Genomic DNA, 23,070 nt, shown 5'->3' on the forward strand with positions numbered 1-23,070 from the left:
GGGAAGTAAACTAGAGACTTTAACAGAATCAAAACAACCCACACCTTGTATATATAGCATTACATGTTAGTTAATAATACTTCATCAAGGAGAAACACTAGAACTTTAAAGCCATTTAATATAAGTTTTACATTGAGAATAATGAGAATTTTTAACTAAACCTGCATGACATACATAAGTGATAAATGATTTTTGAGCTAGAGAACACATAGCCTGTGAGTTTTGAGCTTAATTGTATGGTTACATTCAAACCATAATTTTTTATTCCTGTGTGTTCCGCCCTTCTTTTATATTCTGGTATTCTTTACTTTGTTTGAATCTATATGTCCGATTATAGAATGTAGATATATACCAAGAGAGTGATTAAGGCCATTATTTGATTTTAGCTCACTTATCCCAAAATAGCCTACCTTTTACATCACCCTTGTTATCCCCCTTGAGCCTTTAAATCCCCTTTTATTCTATTAGCCACACTACTAGTCTTAAGTAGAAAAACAAAATAACATCCCAAGTTGAATCCTTGGTTAGCTTAAGATAGAAAATTATGAATAGTTTAAAATGTGGGAAACCTATTGGGAACATGGATGATAAAAACAAAAGGTAGAAAAGTTGAAAGGAATAAAATAACTCAAATTAAGAAATTTTGGGAAGCATGCTCATGAGAAATCAAAGTGATTAAATTACCATGTGCATTAAAAAAAGTTATTTTTCAGTATTTAATAAAGGGGATACAAAAGAATTCCCCAAATGCAAAATAAAAGCAATGCACATGGGATAAAAATAAAAATTGAAACATGAGCATGTAACATCAAGTGGGAAAATATGGAAAAATAGGTAAAGAAGTTTTGTTTTACTAAGTATGTATGTTAGGTGAGATCTTAGTCTAATTAAGGATTCACTTATTAGCTCACTTAGCCTTATACATATATCCTTACCTTTACCTTGGCCCCATTACAACCTTAATTAAAGACCTCATGATTTTTGGTATGACTGTATTCTATAATTGTTGAGTGGTTAGATGAAGAACAAAGTTATAGAAAGGAAGAATAAAAAAGAGGAATAGAGTGATTAACCCAATAAACACTGAGTGACTAGAGAGTAAACACAAATCCAGTGAGGGTTCAATAGCTCATTAACATTTATCCCTGTTTGAATTATCTAATTGTCTTGCAAGTTCATAAAATACTTTTTCTCCTATCTCAATTGTAAAAGTGCTTATTGATTATCTAAGGCTTGGCTATATATACATATATGACTCCTTGAGAATGTGAATTAATTTAACTACCTGTAAGCTTTATATATGAGTAAATAAATTAGAATTGCATGATGCATTTAGGTAGCTGCATTTAGATTAGATTGTATTGCATAACATTCCATCACTTTAACCTTACTTATTACCTTGGATTTAGCATGAGGACATGCTATTGTTTAAGTGTGGGGAGGTTGATAAACCCATATTTTATGATATATTTTATGCTTAGTTTGAGTGATTTATTCAATCCTTCACCCACTTATTCATATTAATTGCATGGTTTTACTTCTCCTTCCTTATTATGTGATGTATGTGAAAAGCATGTTTTCTATGCTTTAAAATTAATTATTTTAATTACCTTTATTTCCATTCGATGCCGTGATTAGTGTGTTGAGTAGTTTCAGATCTTCTAAGGCAGGAATGACTTAAAGGATGGAAAAGAAACATATAAAAATGGAAGGAAAGTGCAAAACAGAGTTCTGAAGAAACTGGCATCCACACGATCGCATGGACGACGCGATCGCGTGCCAAGCGCGAATCAACAGCGACGCAGCCGCATGACTGACGCGACCGCGCGCCTTAAGCAGAACGAATATGACGCGGTCGCATGACGGACGCGACCGCGTGACAAGAAAAGCTCCGAATGACGCGACCGTGTGATCCACGCAGACGCGTGATAGAGGCCACGCACCAGAAATTGCAGAAAACGCTTCCAGCGATTTCTGAAGCCCTTTTTGGCCCAATCCAAGTCTAGAAGGCATAGACCAGAGGTTATAAAGTGAGGGAATGTATCCATTCAGGGAGAGCTCGCCAATTTAGTTATTTTCCATGTTTTAGATCTAGTTTTGAGAGAGGTTCTCTCTTCTCTCTCTCGTAGGATTTAGGACTTCTCTTAGTTTTAGGAGTAACTCTCAATCCCAGGTTCTTTATTTCTATTGTTTTTCCAATTTAGTTTATAAACTCTTCATGTTAGATTATGATTTCCTTTATTAATGCTATTTGAGGTATTTCAATTCATGATTGCTTTCTTTAATTTATGTTATTGTTGCTTTACATCTGAAGGCATTTTTATTCCAGCAAATTTACTTTTTCCTCTTTTGGTCTTGGTTAAGAAAGCAGTAACTCAGAAGTTATCTTATCTCAACATAATTTGATAACTGTTATCTTTGCTAATTGAAATGAGCTTCAATAATCCCAACCTTTTCTTAGGAAATAAATAGGATTCGAAGATCAAACTAATTAGTCCATTGACTTTCCTTTACTTTAGTAAAGGTTGACTAAGTGGAATTAAGATTCAACTTTCATTGTTATTGATAAGAATAACTAAGTCTGGACTTCCAATTTCTCATACCTTGCCCAAAAGTTTACTTTGCAGTATTTATTTATTTTTAATTGCCATTTAAATTATTTGTCATATTTGTTCCTCATTCTTGAAACCCCGAATTTACAATCTCCATAACCAATAATAAGAACATACTTCCCTGCAGTTCCTTGAGAAGACGACCCGAGGTTTGAATATTTCGGTTAACAATTTATTTAGGGGTTTGTTACTTGTGACAACCAAAACGTTTGCACGAAAGGGATTTTTGTTGGTTTAGAGACTATATCTACAACACAACTGTTTTTATGACATTCTTTACTGGCAAAAATCTTGTTCGTCACTCCCTAATGAAATCAAATTCCTATCTATTTATACACTTTCCAATTCTGGCTTCCCGTACTAGGAGTGGGCTTTTTCGCCTTTTATGAAGTGGATCAGAATGGCAATTTGTTGCAGCTTCCAGGGGAACGTTGCGTTCTCAAACTCCAAACATGCTCGCGCGCCCCTTTTACGCGTACGTGTCCTCAGTAGCGCTCTCTTATTGAGCGCTACGTAGGCTTAATGAACGCTGTCCCACGCATGTGCATCACGTACGCGTGCGCGTGGGTAGCAAAATCTCAATTCAGGCTTTAGTGCCAGCCACGCGTCTGCTTGCTTTGTCCGAGGTGCACCATCAACGCATGCGCGTCAAGTACACGTGCGCGTCGATTGCAAGACTTTACCTCCAATTTGAATCTTGCTCGAAAACACTGTCTTATTGAACGTAGCACTCCCTTCAAAAATGAGCACCAACCACTTCCACACATACGCGTCATGCACGCATACGCTTGGGTCTTCAAAGATTCATCCCTGGCGCGTAGGCGTCCCGTACGCGTGCACGTCACTACAGAGCATGGCATTCTTTGTTTGAACGTAATGTTGCTCTGTACTGACCCTCTTTCTCTTCATTTTCTTACCTGTATTCAATCAAAACTGCAATCAAAGTCTCACCAAAATTATAAGAATTTGCATCATTCATTCTAATCACTTAATTCTTGCATAAATCTCATGATTTTGTATAAAATAGTTAATGTTTGATTGAATCACAATAATCATAAAATTCCACTCCAACCACTTACCTATTGTGCAAGCAAGTGCATAAAACCTAATGAAACAAATGAAAAATGCTTGTAGAACTAGCATAAGATGACTTGTCATCAACAGACTACAGGTTCAAAGACTTCATGTTTTGCAAGTGAGTCAAGCTCAGCATTCATGGCTTCTTCCCATTTTGGCCAATCATTCCTTTGTCAACATTCATCGACTAATCTTGGCTCAAGATCCTTACTTTCTTTCATGATATTTAATGCCACATTATATGCAAATATTTCATTGATAATTGTCTTATTTTGGTCCCATTTCTCTCCTGTAAAGATATAATTTATCAAGATCTCATCATTTTCACAATTCTCAGGTACCTGAACGTCTTCTGGCGTTAAAACTATATCAGAATTTTGGACAACTACAAATGTCTTTACTATGTCTTTTTCAACAGGAATAGTATTTACCTCTATTTTCTTTCGAGGATTTCTATCTTCGGAACCGATAGGCCTGCCACGCTTTTGGCGTGTATTTGCTTCGGTGGCAATTTGTCCAACTGGGACATCAATTCGAATTGGGGCATTTTTCGCTGGTATATAAGATTTTGTTATCCTCTTTGTATCAGAAAATGCATAGGCAATTCATTTGCTATTCTTTGCAAATGTATAATCTTTTGAACTTTTAGTTCACATTGCCCTGATCGAGGATCTAAATGCATCAAGAATGATGCATTCCAATTAAGTTCCTTTTCAGGAAGCTTATTCTCTCCCCCTAATGTTGGAAATTTTAATTCATCAAAATGACAATCCACAAATTGAGCTTTAAATACATCTCTAGTTTGTATCTCAAGATACCTTACTATAGAGGGAGAATCATATCCAACATATATCCCTAATTTTCTTTGCTGTCCCATTTTGGTGCGAGAAGGTGGTGCAATGGGAACATATATCGCACACCCAAATATCCTTAAATGAGAAACATTTGGCTGCTGACCAAAAACTAATTGCATAGGAGAGAACTGATGGTAACTCGTTGGCCTCAAATGAATAAGTGCTGCATCATGTAAAATAGCATGCCACAAACTGAGGTTGGGAGATTTGTTCTCATAAGTAAGGGTCTAGCAATTAATTGGAGACGCTTAATAAGTGATTCTGCTAACCCATTTTGTGTGTGAACATAAGCTACTGAATGTTCAACACTTATTCCATTAGCCATACAATAAGCATCAAATGCTTGGGAAGTAAATTCACTAGCATTATCAAGACGAATTGCTTTGATTGAATTTTCTAGAAATTGTGCTTTTAATTGAATAATTTGAGCAAGTATTCTCACAAATGCCAGGTTGTGAGAAGATAATAAGCACACATGTGACCATCTCGAAGATGCCTCTATTAGGACCATAAAATATCTAAAAGATATACATGGTGGATGAATAGGTCTACATATATCGTATTGAATCCTTTCTAGGAAATCAAGGGACTCAAATCCAATCTTTACAAGTGATGGCCTTAAAATTAATTTTCCCTGAGAACATGCAGCACAACAAAATTCACTAGATTTAAGAATCTTCTGGTTCTTTAGTGAATGTCCATGGGAGTTTTCAATGATTCTCCGCATCATGGTTGTTCTTGGATGACCCAATCGGTCGTGCCAAGTTATAAATTCATTTGGGCATGTGATTCAATTGCACTAATCTTGGTATAATATAACCCAGATGACAGTGAGGGTAATTTTTCTAATATAACATTTTTATTTAAATCATGAGTTGTGATACATAAGTACTTATGATTTTTCTCATTCATTGTTTCAATATGATATCCATTTCGGCGAATATCTTTGAAACATAACAAGTTCCTTAGAGACTTCGTAAACAATAGTGCATTATTTATTATGAATTTTGTTCCTCTAGGAAACAAAATTATGACTTTTTCGGAGCCTTCTATTACATTGCCTGAGTCAATAATAGTATTAATATATTCTTCTTTTGGCATAAGATGGGTAAAATATATATCACTTTTGAGAATGGTGTGCGAACTTGCACTATCCACAAGGCAAACATCTTCACTATATGTCCTTGCCATTCTCTTCAAAGACAAATAGTAATAAAATGAGTAGAAATATTTATGCAGTAAAATTATTTCCTTGATTGAAAATATTTTTCTAAGAAATATAGTATATACTAAAAATTTCATTATTATCTCGGTACATTTAGTAATTTTAAAATTCAAATGCATAAAACTTAACAAGAAGTTTCTTACATTATTTATTCACATGAATACTTAACAAACACACATATTAAACTATTCCATCATTGATCAAAAGGCCAATATTTTCTTTAGGATCCTCAAAGAAATCAGATACATCATAATGAATGGTAGAATTCTCAATAGCATCATTTGAAATGAAATTTGTTTCCTTTTCCTTGTTATCCTTTTTCAAAGATTTTTTTATAAAGATCGACTAGGTGCCTTGGTGTACGACAGGTATGCGACCAATGGTCCTTTCCACCACAATGGAAACATTTATCCTCAATTGATTTATTTTGCCCAATATTTCTTTCTTTATCCCACTTCTGGTGAGATCCTTTCTTTTGAACAAAAATCTTTTTCCGTCCATAATTTTTCTTGCTACCAAAGCCTTGCCATTCACCACTTTTGGGATAATGATTTGCCGCATTTGCTTCAGGAAATGGGGCGGCGCCAGTTGGGTGCACTTCATGATTCTTTAAAAGTAATTCATTGTTGCATTCAGCAACAAGAAGACAAGAAATTAACTCAGAATATTTTTTTTAAATCTTTTTTCTCGATACTGCTGCTTCTGGAGCATATTTGAGGCATGGAAGGTCGAGAAAGTTTTCTCTAACATATCGGGCTTGAGGAAGTATCACTGTCTTTTGATGATTATACCTTTCTTCAAGGTCTTTCCACAGATCTGCAGGATCTTTTAATGTGAGATATTCATTTCTCAATCCTTCGTCAAGATGACGACGAAGTAAAATTATGGCCTTGGCTTTATCCTTCTGAGATACATTATTTTCAGCCTTAATGGTATCTCCAAGATCCATTAAATTAACATGGATTTCAGCATCTAGTATCCATGATAAATAGTTGTTTCCAGATATATGAAGAGCATTGAATTCAAGATGAGAGAGTTTTGACAGAATGAAAATTTGTTACCTGAGTCTTCCTAAAATTTGATCAGAGTCTCGTGCTGATAACGTGTTGTGAAATAAATAAATAAATAAGGAAGAGGTAATAAACATAAAGTAAAGAAATATAATTAGATAACAATATTAACCATAATTACTATCTCAATATAAAAGAAATGATTCATATATATTTATATATATGTATTAACGTATGAAAGAAAGAAAGAGAAGAAAAGTTTTGTATATAGACAATATAATAGAGAGAGAATTGTTATATTGATTGTAGTGTGTCTTATGCTTCACTATTTATAAGCACATAGAAGCTTTACTTTCAAACATAATTAAATACAATCACTCTTGGTAAACTAAGTATCATGAAAAATGGGCATCCACATCAGTTGTTCTTATTACAACATTTTTCGTTTTATAATTTTGTCTTTTCAAATAATAATATAAAGAGTCCCGCTAGGGAGACAATGAAGTATGTATACAATGGCTACAATGGACTGTTTATTAGACCCAATTTAAATTAAAAGAGAAAATTAACCCATCAATAACCCTAATCTCTTATGCCTGTTTAATTTAGTACACCACCCATTTTCTGCTATTTTCTTTTTTTCCCAAAATCCCAATCCTTTTGGTTGTCACTGTTTGCCTCCCCTACCAAAACCCCTCCCAATCGCTGCACAGACCGCCAATGACGTAAACCCGTGTGCACCGCAAGCTACAACCGCGGAAGGCGACCTGTCTTTGCAAGCGTCCTCATCGCTGCCCTCAAGTCCGGCGCCCTATTATTGCTGAACATCCCATCGTCACTGCAACCGAGCCCTTGGGTGCTACGCCTCCGACCAGAATTGCAGCCAAGGGAGCCCTCCCTGCCGAACCGAACAGCTGCACAATTCTCCTCGTGCGGACGCCATCGTCTCCGAGCAGCAGAGCATCCGACCTTGGAAAAATAGCCGCCTGCTCGTCAACAATTCACCGGAAACACAATGAACATCATGCCCAGAAGAATGCTAACCATCCAAAGTAAGTGGGTGGAGTTGTTCATTTTTCGAATGGTAATCACTGTTGCATGTTGTACTATAGATAAATTTTGTTGCTGATATGAGTGATTAACTATGGTGAGAAAGCAGTAAGTGCGATTTTAGTATCACAGAGCCTGTGGAATATGTAGTTAGTTTAGGTTGTTGCAATTCATGATGATTTAACTTTAGCGCGGGAAAGGTCAAAATAGTTTGGTGATCTTGTTTATATAGCAGTTAAATTTAAAAGTTTTTTTTCTCTTTCCATGTGGACCATGTGCATGCAATGTGACGTAAACTGGCTGACCATTGTTGAAATTTGGTTGATATTTGTCAGATGGCTACTTTAGTAAGGTATTGGATGGTTAGTCTTGCAATTTTTCTTTAGTTTAGACAATTTCTAATTCTTACTATGTTGCTCTTGTCACTGTAACCAAAGAATTACCTGAACTTTTTGTTATTGGTTTGTAATAAAAGTAAAATAAATTTCTTCTCAAGCTTGGACCATTAGATTTTTAACCCTGGATGACAAAATTGCATTAAGGAGACTCTAACAAGGTAATATCTGCTATCTGGATATAAGGAAAGGGTTGATGGACTTGAGGTGCATCTTTGTGTTATGATGTTTTATGCAAACCAAATTTGATTATGTTTTTATTTATTATGTTTAACTCATGCTCCCAGCTACATGAGCAGGATAACTATACAATATTATCTATTTTTTTGTGTGTGCCTCAGGAAGTAATAAAACAATCTCACTATCCCAGGTTCAAGGTTTCTACAAGACAGGTGTCCTTAATTGCTAGGAGGTGAATCCCTTTGGTCTAGTGTTCCTTAGATATTAATTTTCACAACATTTATATTGGTTTCTACGACTTTACATCACGATGTCCACTTTCTATTTTTCTGTATTCATTAATTTGTTTGAAGCCTTTTTAGATTCAGCGTGAATCATGTATCTTTCATCTTTGTTCTAACCTATTGGTAAACAGTTTAGGGTCATCACTGAATCTCGTGCTAAGAAGAGGAATGAAACCTTAAATGTGTCTTTTGTGCATTTTATACTTTGTAAACACTCTTCTTTATTATGTCATTGAATGGTTGGTCCTTATCATAGTTACTGGGGATATTTAATTGGATGGGTACATCAGTATGTAATGTGGCGATCGGTGTTGATAGATGATGTTAACACAGAAAAATTGGGAGAATTTGATTTCAATGACCGTGAATGATATTTTGATGTTATTATGTTAAAGCTACTTCGAAAACACTTAATGTAAATGCTATTTTGATGTTAATATGTTATGTTCCAGTTTATTTTTTCTTTTGGTTTTTGCATGGTTTTTGCTTGTTAAGTAAACATTTCCATTCTAGATGCTCAAATCAGAGTACATCTGAACTGGATAGCTAATTTGTGAATCATTTATTCGCATGCCCTTTTGTGAAGGGAAAAATTGATTTGTGGAGCTGCCAAGTTGATGGATTGTGTGAAAGTAGTTTACATTGATGATTGGTGTGGTTGTAATTGACGGCTGTGCTCCTCCTCTTGGTTTGTTAGTAATATTCGTAAGCAATTTGGATGGTCGCTTTAGTAGGGTATTGGATGGTTGGTGTATCTGATAGACATTGCCTATATTTATTTGGATCATTACTTAAGTTTGTGGTTGGACAGTTGGATTTCGTATTTGTTGCTATGTCTTCATGAATTAGTTTTTTATCTTAATTATAGATGGTTACAAAAGGGAAATTTTGAGGTTTGATCTTGATATATCTTCCGTAGCATAGTAGATATAAGAAAAATGCTAGAATCTTTGAGGCCAATATTTTCTTATCTGCCTCGATACATCAGTGTTATATTCTCGTGCCATATAGCTCCAATAATTAAGGTTACATCAATTGAAATGTAATATTATGCTATTATTTATGTTATTTGGCTGCAGGTCACCTGCCTCTTTTGTAAGAGTTAACGACTTAGAATTCAGGGTGGACTATTGCGTGAGTAAATTATCACGGTGCTCGAACAAACCGATTTCTACACCGACAGAACACAAACTCAGATGGGTAAAAAGGTATCCCATTGATTACATGAATAAATGAACATATTTGGTTATATTTTTTTATGTTATTCTCATCCTTTTTTGTTTTGCTCAACATAAATTAGTCGAGACGTGATGCTCACCTTGCTACATTAACAACTTGTTCACCCACTTGGAACGACATAATGAGCAGGCTAAGTTGGCCAAGATTGAGGCCATTGGATTTGATTTCCTGCTCTGGGTACCACAATGGCATGTGAAGCAGAGCATCATGCTCCAACTAGCTAGGGCCTATGACGTGGAGACAAACACTCTCAGGGTCGACGCAGGGGACATTCGCATTACCGCCGAACTTTTCGACAATGTATTCGGCATACCTTCTCAAGGTTAGTGGAAGTTACGTAAGATGTAAAAATTCCTCTATGTGGTTATGGTTTTTCCATTGTTGACACATACTGATTGTGGTAAACTATTTCTTTTATGCAGGGGACCCAATCCCAGAACTGCAGAAAAAAAATGCATCACATTTGGCAATTAAGAGAGAGTTTCAGAAGAAAACTACAACACAACTGCGGTACTTTGTCTTTGCCTGTCCAATGGAGACCGAGCAACAGAGGATGACCTTTAGAAGATACTTTATCATGGTGGTTTTGAAGATGTTTCTTAACCCTACAAGCCAGCAAACTATTTCTCCATGGCACCTCCCTCTGATATTAGATGTCTCGAACCTAAGAAGATTTCATTGGCCGTATCAGATATTAAAGTGGCTGCGAGATGCGATAAGGAAATTCCAAGACAAAAACCGGAAAACATACGGCGGGTGCATGTTCCTGTTGCTGGTATTGCAAATAAATTATGTAAATTTAAAAACTATGTACGGCTTAAGGTGTAAGTCCTAATATTTAAGTTACTTGTGTATAGGTTTGGTACTTTCAGTTCTTAAAGCATGGTCCGTTGCATGCATGTCAAGTACCCAAGCCGACCATGTTATCTCACAGGTTCAATCTCTAATAATCTTTTTTATAATCTAGTTGAACACAAATACAATTGGAAGTTCACGTTGATTTTTTTCCTCTCTTTGTTGTCCCATGTTGAACACACAGGGTTGCATAGTCAACAATGCAAGGAAAGGGAAAAACAGAAGAAACAGTCTTGTAGTAAAGCAGTTAATGAGAAAGGAAGGTGTAAAAGGCCCCGCAAGGACACTAACCAATCTCCGTCTACCCAAGGCAAGACTACATCCCAACCAAGCTATAAGGAGGCGGATAAGGTGATATGATTTCTTTATGATAGATCATGCGCTTATTGATAGGATGGTTGATCCTTATCATAGGATGGTTGATCCTTATCATAGAATTTGCGGTTACAAAATTGGAAGGTTACTTCAGTACGTGGCTGCATGGTTGGTTTTGATAGATGATGTTTATAAAGGAAAACTTGGGAGAGCTGATTTCAATGACCGTGAATGCTATTTACATGTTTTTATGTTGAAGGCTTGTTTGAATATATTTGTTGTATTTTATTTTTCTTAAGATTTTATTTGGATTGAGTTTGTTAAGTAAACATATGCATTTAAGATGCTCAAATTGGGTTCTGATCTGAACTGGATAGATAACTTATGATTTATTTATTTGGATGGCTTTTTATGTATGAAAGAATTTCTTTATGGGGCTGCCAAGTTGATGGATTGTGTGAAAATAGTTTTCATTGATGATTGGTATGGTTGTAATTGAGGGCTGTGCTGCTCCACATAGTACGTTTATAGTTTTCGTAAGCCATTTGGATGTTTACTTTAGTAGGGTTTTAGACGGTTAGTTTTTATGATAGATAGTGAGTTTTTTCTGTTGGATTGTTACTCGAGTATCTGATTAGATGGTTATTCTTTATCATAGATCTTGGGTTTGTATAATTGGAAGGTAACTTTACTATGTAATCGAATGGTCGGTTTTGATAGATGATGTTTAAACAGGAAAATTGGGAGAGTTGTTTGGAATGGTCGGTTTTGATTTTTTATTTGGATTGTGTTTGTTATGTAAACAGATGCATTTAAGATGTTCAAAGGGGTTATGATCTGAACTGGATTGCTAATTTGTGATTCATTTTTGTTAGTATTTTCATGCATCCTTTCTTTATCTTTGTACATTCCATCATTGTCTGGTGTGCAACATGCTGTGATGTGCATGTAGTTGTTAATTCTTTTGTAATTCCAACAGTGTGACAAGGTCGACAATGGAAGAAAACAGCAGCGCAAAGACTCCGACCAGTCGCCACCTACCAGGAGCCGGTCAAAACCTCAGCATAGGGATATCGATATGCAGAAGGTGAGCTTGGTTAATTACCATTACTTGTGTTATTATCATGGGTGTTTATTTTTTCATGCAAATGACGATATCTATGATGACTAGTTTCAGTATTTTTGATGGAAATAACGATATCTATGATGACTAGTTTCAGTATTTTTGATGCAAATGACGATATGTATGAAATATACACCACAGGAATCCAAGCCTGGTACGAGGAGAAAGTTGCCTATCCGCAGAAGCCAATTTAGAAGTGGCACCAAAAAAGCAATTCCAAGAGAAATTGTCCCAGGAAGCAATGGTGCACCATTGGTAGTCCTGGACTCTGATGATGAGGACGACATGTCGCTTGCTAGAAGGATACGATTGTTCCAACAGCAGCCTCCACCACAGAATGTAAACAAGCAGAGCCCGTGTTCAAGGACAATCATAAAGGTCCTCAAGAAGAAAACACTGACCACAAGGATGCATCTCCACACACGCCACCAGCAGCACATGTCCAGTTCAGTGACTATGATTTTGACCAGTTAGTGGTTTCTGGCTTACCTTGCTGTATGTTTCTCTTCTTTATTTTTCATACCCTGCCTTGTGATTAGCCGTCTAGCTAGGCATAACTTGTCATTTTAGCTAAATAAGAATAAGAATATTTTTTGAAAATTAGAGAGAGAGAATTAGTTAGGTGGTTTTGAAAAAGATATGATTGAAATAGAAAACTTTTAAAATCAAATAAAAAGTCAAGTAGTTAATTGAAAAAGATTTGAAAATCAAATTTGAAAAGATAGGAAGTTAGAAAAGATTTTGAAATTGATTTTGAAAAAGATATGATTGAAAATTATTTTGAAAAAGATTTGAATTGGAAATTAAAAAGATTTGATTTTGAAAATTGAAATTGATTACTTGACTAACAAGAAACTAAAAGATATGATTCTAAAATTTAAAGATTGAACCTTTCTTAATAGGCAAGTAACAAACTCAAAAATTTTTTGAATCAATCACATTAATTGTTAGTAAAGATTTTGAAAAATATGGAATAAAATAAGAAAAAAAAGATTTTTGAAAATCAATTTGAATTTTCGAAAATATGAAAGAAAAAACGAAAAAGATTTTATTTTTGAAAAAGATTTAAAAAGATAGAATTTTTAAATTAAAAATTTGATTTGACTCATAAGAAACAACTAAATTTTGAAAAATTTTTGAAAAAGTCAACTCAAATATTCGAAATTTATGAGAAGAAAAAGGGAAAGATATTTTTTTGATTTTTGAATTTTTAATGAAGAAAGAGAAAAACAACAAAAAGACTTAAAACATAAAAATTATGAATCAAAACAAGAAAAATATGCAAGAACACTTTGAATGTCAAGATGAACACCAAGAACACTTTGAAGATCAAGATGAATACCAAGAACTTATTTTTGAAAATTTTTAAGAAAAGACACACATGCAAGACACCAAACTTAGAAATTTTTAATGTTGAGACACTAACAAATTGAAAATGCATATGAGAAACAAGAAAAGATGCAAAACATGAAAATACAAAGATCAAACAAGAAAAATCATCAAGAACAACTTGAAGATTATGATGAACACCATGCATGAATTTTTCAAAAATTTTTAGTGAAAATTAAAAATATGCAATTGACACCAAACTTAAAAATTGACACAAGACTCAAACAAGAAACATCAAATTTTTTGTTTTTATGATTTTATTATTTTTTTGTAATTTTTTGAAAATTAAATGGGAAAAGAAAAATAACGATTTCAAAATTTCTAATGAAAATTCCAGGAATCATGCAATGTTAGTCTAAAACTCCAGTCCAGGAATTAGACATGGCTTACTAGCCAGCCAAGCTTTCAGTGAAAGCTCCGGTCTAAAACACTAGACATGGCCAATGGCCAGCCAAGCTTTAGCAGATCATTACATACAATAGCTAATTTGCTGAGAAAGACAAAGAAGCTCTTGTGATGATGAGTTGAAACCTCGGTCCAAAAGATTAGACATGGCTTCACAGCCAGCCAGATTTCAACAAATCATCATGAAACTCTAGAATTCATTCTTAAAAATTCTGAAGAACAAAACAAAATTTCTTTTTTTTTTTGAAAATTTTTCGAAAATAAAAAGCATAAAAAAACAAAAACTTAAAATTAAAATAAAAATAAAATTACCTAATCTGAGCAACAAGATGAACCGTCAGTTGTCCAAACTCGAACAATCCTCGGTAACGGCACCAAAAACTTGGTGCACGACGAAATTGTTTGTGATTATTCATTCCCCAGCAACAGCGCCAAAAACTTGGTGCACGAAATTGTGATCTCAATGGCGCCAACAACTTGGTACGCACAATTGTAATATCACTCTTCTTCACAACTTCGCACAACTAACCAGCAAGTGCACTAGGTCGTCCAAGTAATAAACCTTACGTGAGTAAGGGTCGATCCCACGAAGATTGTCGACTAGAAGCAAGCTATGGTCACCTTGTAAATCTCAGTCAGGTGGATTCAAATGGTTATAGAGTTTTAATAATTAAAAGATAAATAAAACATAAAATAAAGATAGAGATACTTATGTAATTCATTGGTAAGAATTTCAGATAAGCGTATGGAGATGCGTTGTTCCTTCTGAATCTCTGCTTTCCTACTACCTTCATCCAACCCTTCATACTCCTTTCTATGGCAAGCTGTATGTTGGGTGTCACCGTTGTCAATGGCTACTTCCCGTCCTCTCAGTGAAAATGGTCCTCTACGGTTTCCCGCATGGCTAATCAGCTGTTGGTTCTCGATCATGTAGGAATAGAATTTACTATCCTTTTGCGTCTGTCACTACGTTCTACAGTCGCGAGTTTGAAGCTCGTCACAGTCATCCCATCCCAGATCCTACTTGAAATACCACAGACAAGGTTTAGACTTTCTGGATCTCAAGAATGCTGCCAATTGATTCTAGCTTATACCACAAAGACTCTGATCTCACAGAATGAAAGGCTCCGTTGTCAGGAGAAGAAACCATGCATCGTGGACCAGGAATCCAAGAGATACACACTCTAGCTTGTTTTCATGTAGAACGGAAGTGGTTGTCAATCACGCGTTCATAAGTGAGAATGGTGATGAATGTCACATAATCATCACATTCATCATGTTCTTGTGTGTGAATGAATATCTTAGAATAAGAATAAGCATGAATTGAATAGAAGAACAATAGTACTTTGCATTAATACTCGAGGAATAGCAGAGCTCCACACCTTAATCTATGGTGTGTAGAAACTCCACCGTTGAAAATACATAAGAACAAGGTCTAGGCATGGCCGAATGGCCAGCCTCCCCAAATGGCATATGAATTCGAAAATAGGGAAAAAGACCCCTAGTACAATAGTAAAAAGTTCTATTTATACTAAACTAGTTACTAGGGTTACAGAATTAAGTAAATGATGCAGAAATCCACTTCCGGGCCCACTTGATGTGTGCTTGGGCTGAGCATTGAAGCTTTCACGTGTAGAGATCTTCGTTGGAGTTAAACACCAGTTTGTAACTTGTTTCTAGCGTTTGACTCTGCTTTGCAACTTGTTTCTGGCGTTTAACGCCAGAATATGGCAGAAAGCTGGCGTTAAATGCCAGTTTGTGTCATCTAAACTCGGGAAAAGTATGGACTAATATATATTGCTGGAAAGCCCTGGATGTCTACTTTCCAACGCAATTGAGAGAGCACCAATTGGGTTTTTGTAGCTCCAGAAAATCCACTTCGAGTGCAGGGAGGTCAGAATCCAACAGCATCTGCAGTCCTTCTTCAGCCTCTGAATCAGATTTTTGCTCAAGTCCCTCAATTTCAGCCAGAAATTACCTGAAAATCACAGAAAAACACACAAACTCATAGTAAAGTCCATAAATGTGATTTTTATTTAAAAACTAATAAAAAATATATTAAAAACTAACTAAATCATATTGAAAACTATGTAAAAACAATGCCAAAAAGCGTATAAATTATCCGTTCATCAGTGGGTCTTCTAGGAATAGAACATAGTTGCTATAACCTTCCTGTGTCATCCATGTCATTAAATTTTTATCGTTTTTTTAATAAATATGTCATGACTGTCATATGATTTGAGGATGTTCTGGTTCTTGCATGGTCGAGGGAGATCAATAGGTTTTTTTTCTTTTTTTTTTCTCACGAGACAAACTCATTCATATGTGCTGCTTGCTGTAGTGGTTATTTCCTAATTGTTGGAGGGGCCATTGGTGGGTATATGTGTTTGAGGTGAATGCGAAGCCCCTAATTATACTCAACAGTTTACATTCTGCACCAGAAGATGATGAACGGGACAAACTCGATGCATATGTGGTAAGCTACTGTACTTCTTTTATTCAATATACAGCTATAGTATCTAATTCGATAGCATGTTGTTCGACTATGTTCGTTCCATGATTTTCAGGGGAGACTGTATGAGGATATGGCAAGCATTGCTATTCCTGTATTCGTTCGGACTATGTACGGCCCAACTCGTTCTTACGCCAGGGTTCCAAAACAATCGAACAAGTGAGATGAAATTATAACCCAACTTTGAGGCTTTTTAGTTTTCTTTCAATAATGGGGCATAGCATGTTAAAACTTTTTGTCATCCTAATTGCAAAAGTATTTTATTTTCCTGTAGCTTTGACTGTGGCATGTGCGTTATTAAGTTCATGGAAAATTGGACCGAAGATCGTGATTTTGATGAATGGGACGAGGTTTGTTCAATAAACATTTGCGCAAATGTCATTCTTCATGTTGTACAAATATCACTGTAACGGTTCTTAATACTAAATCACCTGGTAAATCTACTCACAGGATTCACTCAGATCATACATGGTGGAGTTGATGCTAGACATTATCTGTGGCCCACACAATGCATTGGTTCACCAGCTTATTTCATTATTGAAGGACAAGGTTAAACCTGTTTGGCGCAATCAACCATGGAACAAGAAAAGGGAAGTTAGTTCACCATTCACTGCACCTAGCACGAGGTCATTGATTGAACATGCGGAAGGATTACCGAAGGGGGCAATGCGCAAAGGGAGGAAGAAGTTGCTTACTTAGGTTTAGCTACAGTGAATTGAACTACCATATTATACTTATTTTACTTACTACTTATATTCTTAGGGATTTATATATGTCAGATTAGAATTAGTTGATTCCAGGAAGAAATTTTTTTCTACATTAAAAGGATTTATTGGTTATGTTACCTTAAAAGGATCTATGTTTTTTTGCAGCTTAGATTCCCAAATTAATCAAAGTTGTTTAGTAAAGTAATCATCTTTACGCATATTGAACCGAAAATTTGTTTGGTTATTTATTGTCACACGTTGTCTATTGTGTATTTCAGATTTGACTTGAATATGAGACGTTATGACCTATGGAATCACTTGTTTTGAGAGAAGATGCAGTGACTCCTTTGGAACGCAGGCCACAGATAGTACATGTTGAAATAGGTGATAAATAACCATCCACAAATACTGCTAAACTAAACATCCTAAAGGATACTATAATGAATATCCAGTGTAACTTGGTAAAAATTACAACATAACAACCCTTTAAAACGACTAGCTACGTACCACATGACCGTTTAACATAACACTGCGAAACCGTGATAGTTTAGTAAAACATAACCACCAATCATTGCACACACAATCACCCACGAATAGCCATCCATGTTCAAAGTGAAAATGAACATCTGATCACTTACAGAATTGAACATCCACTTTAGTTGAGAAAAAAAATCGTGTAGTTAATGTCTAGCACAAACGGCTACGTATCGGAAAACTATACAGTAAAGCATGTAGAAATCAAGTACAAATTTATTAACCTAACTTGTAAATTACAGAATAACCATTAACTATACTCATTATGCATTAAGTCTAAACGAAATTAAAAGAGTAAAGTGGTTCATTCTCATAAATGAAAAAAGGGTTCTGGAAATTAATAACATATGGACTTTTGCAACAACTGCCTACAAACCTTAAAACTAATATGAACCCTATAAACACAGAGATGAAAAAATAAAAACTATCACAACCTTGTCCAACTAATCCTAACTTTTGTTAAAGGAGCTTAACAAATACATGAAACCACCGGCTTATTCGGGAACATTCCGGCCAACGACAGTACCATGGTTTACATCTTGAGATGCGTGCAGACGAACCACCTGCAAAAAAAAAAGGCCAACAGTTATGTTCTTGCATAGTACTATCCCAAATAAACATACAAAGTTGAGATTAAGCCAAACATGTACCGAAGATGAATTCTTGTGTTTCCTCCGAGCTAAATTCTTGAAGGACTTCTCAAGGGCAGCGCCGAGCCTCTTACTCTTTTGGCCTGCACTTTGTCGTGACCTTCGATGGGCCTTGGATGTCATCAACACCGACAACGTTCGAACTCTGTGAGCCAATGCTGGTGTGGGTCTTTGACACGCTCTCGAACCTCTTCTTGGCACGGTGCGCAGCCAACTTGGCCCTTGTTTCTTTCAAAGCAGCATGCAACAATGCTGTTTCATCATCATCACTGATGAACTCTTAAGCAACATTATAAAAGTGTGCATACAGTCCCCTGAATGCAACATGACTCTCATCCGACCGACTGACATCATGGCTACTTTTGACATACGTATGCTTGCGCTTTATTTTCTTGCTCTATCGAGGGAGAATATAACAGGTATGTACTTTGTACACTTTATACGAATGGAAAACTTCAAGACAGTGACAGCACAACACACCTAAACTCTCGAAAATATTGCACTCACAACGAACCTCCTGTGTGGAACGGTCAAAGTGAACATCGTACGGAACGTATAGAATAGTATCGTTGACTAGTTTCTCCTCTTTCACCTTGATGCAGACCAATGGACCCTATTCATCAACTACATAAACTCTGCAATCAGCCTTCTTCACAAACTCAGTTTGAACATCCCTAAACATGCTCGTAGTGTACTCTTGCTGAAACTGTTTCTCCATAGGCGAGCTCATTGCACAAGGGTTAACTCCCTCGAGTCTGCAGCATCATCCTCCAATTCCCTCTGCTCTTTGACTCCAAGCACATTGTCATATTCATGAACAAATTGAACCAAGCTAGTCCTACTATGTAACAATCCACCGTAGAATGCGTGCATGCTCTCATTCCTTTGCGTACTCCTTATGGCCGCCCAAAATTCACCCTTGAAGTATATGGAGACCCACATGTGTCGGTCATCATACAAGTCTACAGAAAATAAAGAATCCCAATTTTAGCAAAGAAAGCTTACACCAAACTTATTAATACAAATCAGAAAAATCCAGATACCAAATAATTGTCAATTAAAGCGTATGAATTAATCATACACTAACAGACTTGACAGCCATGTGTTGTGATGTAACTTGTACTCATCTATAAATTCTGACCAGTTATCCTCAAATGACTCCTCAGTCTGAGAGTTCAACACAATGTCATTGAGGTCATCATACAAATCTCTGTACCGGCGGTAACCCCCAAGGTTGCTCGGTAACTTCTTCGTAATATGTCAGATGCACCATCAGTGGCGTGTGGCGGGTAATGTATTTCTGATCGCACGAAAAATGGACCGACATTGATCGGTTATGATACGTTGTGGAGCAATTCCCATGCACTTCACCCATTGGCTGAAAACCGACTCATAACTTGGGATTTCCTCATTCTCCAGCAAAGCACAACCGATGAGGGTTGACTTACCATGGTGGTTGACCCAACGAACGACACAAATGGTAATCCATGCCTACCAGAAAAACCAATCAGTCATAAGAAATGCCAATCATGATTAGATAGAGTTTAAACAAATAAAGGACACAACACCAATTGAACTACTTCATACATGTTTGTACTGTAGGTGCTATCAACTGACACAGCGTCTCCGTAGTATTCATACGACACCCTACATCTTGCATCCACCCTACCTCTTAAATTTACACTCCTCGTCCAACTTCACCGCGTAAAAGAAGTTTGGATTTATGTCCTTCATTATCATGAAGTAGCTCATCATCTCCCTGACATCCGCATTCACGTTGCTAGTTCAAAGCCTTGCTATTATATAGTTTCTTAAATCCTTCTCTGAGAATCCCAAGTTAGAGGGGCCTCCAGCCTCATTTGCCAAAGCAAAGAATGTCTTATTTGGTCGAATCCCAGCCTCATCATTATCCTCGATCACGCACTTCGCATGCATGGTCAGTTGCCTATACTCATGGTAGTGCACTGCCTTTCTCGCTGAACAAGGGGTGTGAGTGCGTCAACTCAACCTTGAACAAAACCCAGTCTTGCATGTCTTTATCAAACTTGACATATATCCTTGCCTTGCACCCAGCAGCTGAAATCGTATTCTTCCGCGTTGGTGCTTTGACACGAGACCCGCAGTACCCGTCGCGATTATAGTGTATAGCTTGGTTAAGGGGAGCCTTTGTGATCTTGTCATATGTTTTCGTCCTTATCTTAGTTGCAAATCCTACTTTCTTTGCATAGGTAACATAAAAGTCATGAGCCATCTGTAACTGCGCAAACCGCATTCCAGCTCTTGGTATTTCGTCTTCTTGTATGCAACCATGATCTGGTAACTACATTTTATATTAATCTGAAAGAAAAAATAATTACCATTACTTATCAAATGAAACATGCGAATTATGACTACACAAAATTAAACTAGATTTCAAAACCACGTCACCAAGCTCCATCTCTTCACTTCCAACCTCAGTAACATTCGACAGTTGTATGGCCTATAATTCCGAAACAAACACAGTAACCAAAAGGAAAAAAATCCTTATTAAAACTCATGTAAATAAAACCTCAAACACAATCACCAAAAACACAGCAACAGCTAGAAATCATGCCAATAGAATTATTTATTCCATTTTATCTATTATTTAAGGGCCTGCACCACCCTTTAGTTGCTTCTTTTTTCATTCAATAACCATCATGTAGAATTAGATACATAACATATTTTCTACACATACATGAAGAACATAAGCACACCATTCATTATAAACCACTCATATAGGCACATAATTAGTATATTCACATCAAATTTAGCACACACATAACCATATAAATCCATCAGTATGAAAAATAAGAAAATAATATGCAGGAAGCATATAGGCAAACCACATAATATGCAGAAAGCATATGAGCATATAAATAAAAAATATGCAAGTATCATATAAGAATACCATGCCATTATAAAACACTCATATAAGTATGTCATGATTAACATGCAGCAAATACAATTACCATACACTTTAAATTAGACCTCGATTTCAGCCCCTACATCACCCTATAGTTGCTTTTTTAATTCATTGAATGACCATCATGTAGCAACAATATATGCGTACCATACATTATATCGGACTCGGAGTTCAATCATATCGCACTCCATTAAATTATCTCGACTCTGTGGTATGCATGAAGGATGACCCTCACTTGAAACACGTTCGTCTTGCGATGTGGCCATTGGGAAGAAGGCCTTCCGACTGCGCACTCTCCTTGCTACAGGTCTGGGTTGCTGCGTCGGCACGAAGATCCCGCAAACCACCCGGACGCAGTGCGAACGACAGGGCGGTGGGAAGAGAGGCAGACGGCAATCAGTGATCGTGGCAGGGCTGAAGCGGCGAGATTCTCGAATTAATCGAGAGAATGGAGGTCACACCGTCTTGAGGGAGAGAGTTCGTTGTTCTGATTCTATAACTGACGGTAATCCTAATTTGTTTCAAATTTTAAATTAAAAAGAAATCAAATTTAATTAATTACCCATAATTTAATTTTAATTTTAATTTTAATTAAATCTCTATTATATGTATTATACAATAAGAATATTATCTCCTCGTACTTTTCCTAATATAAAACATGCCAACTTGTAATTGGTTGTGTACATATGGATGCATACGCAATTAATGTCACACTACTTGGCCAATAATTAATCCGTTATGATCAATAAGAAACATATTTCGGGTTTTAGAAGCTACATTGAAGTGACACACATAAATGACATAATGTACTGACTTATAGTTACGGTCAAAGGAAAAGTTTGGACTTCAAATATAAGTCAAATCGCATGTAATTTATGTTCAGACTCCATGTGGCCGTGTAATTTACGTTTAGAGTTTGTGATCACGGTCCAATTCAAGTCAATTAAAAATTTAAGCGTTACTTTGGGCCTGAGCATCAATTTCAAAGGTTAAATTGAATATTAATTTATATTAAAAATCGTGGGAGTTTAATTCATATTAAAAATCGTGGGAGCACATGTATATATGTTCATACTATCACTATGTAATGGTTAATTCAAATAAGGCATATAAGTACAAGTTCAATTATATTATTAAATTAGGATCTTTAATCTTATTTAAAATAAGAAAAAAAACTAAAGATTTTTATATAAGTACTATCATCGTTATATTATTCTATAACAGGTTATATTTTGATACCAGTATGTATTATATATCTATTTTCTAGACTTATTTTAACAAAATATTTTTTTATAATTATATAAATTATACATAATTAATATTTATATAATATTTATATTTATAACTTTATTATGTACGTGTGCATTAATAGTGCATATATTAATTGAACAATTTCATAATTTCGTGTGGCTAAAGATTATATATAATATGTTTTTAACTTTTTATCGTTTATGAGTCTAAATTTTAGAGTCAAAATATTTTTATAAATTTTTTTTTTACTACATATAATAAAAATGCATCCTTTATTTTTATTATATTAAGATACAAGTTACAATTTTTTTATGATTTTTTATTGATGTAGCTATTCTCTTATTTTTTGATAATTTGATGATTATTTTTATTAAAATTTGATTTTTTTCATCTAATCTTGTAGTGTGATTGTCCTTTACTCTAATTGTTTACAATGCACCACATTCATCAAATACCACC

General features: G+C 35.6%; 1 protein-coding gene across 1 annotated transcript; it reads left to right on the forward strand.

The window, feature by feature from the left end:
• The first annotated feature begins 16,457 nt into the window (after positions 1-16,457).
• LOC148548294 (uncharacterized) lies at positions 16,458-17,224 on the forward strand. The gene is made up of 4 exons (XM_088496418.1): positions 16,458-16,489; positions 16,581-16,684; positions 16,800-16,875; positions 16,987-17,224. The coding sequence occupies exons 1-4, from the start codon at positions 16,458-16,460 to the stop codon at positions 17,222-17,224; spliced, it is 450 nt and encodes a 149-aa protein (XP_088352544.1).
• Positions 17,225-23,070: the final 5,846 nt, after the last annotated feature.

This window comes from Arachis ipaensis, chromosome B8, assembly GCF_059453495.1.
Source record: "Arachis ipaensis isolate K30076 ecotype BB chromosome B8, ASM5945349v1, whole genome shotgun sequence".
In the NCBI taxonomy this organism is placed as follows: Eukaryota; Viridiplantae; Streptophyta; class Magnoliopsida; order Fabales; family Fabaceae; genus Arachis; species Arachis ipaensis.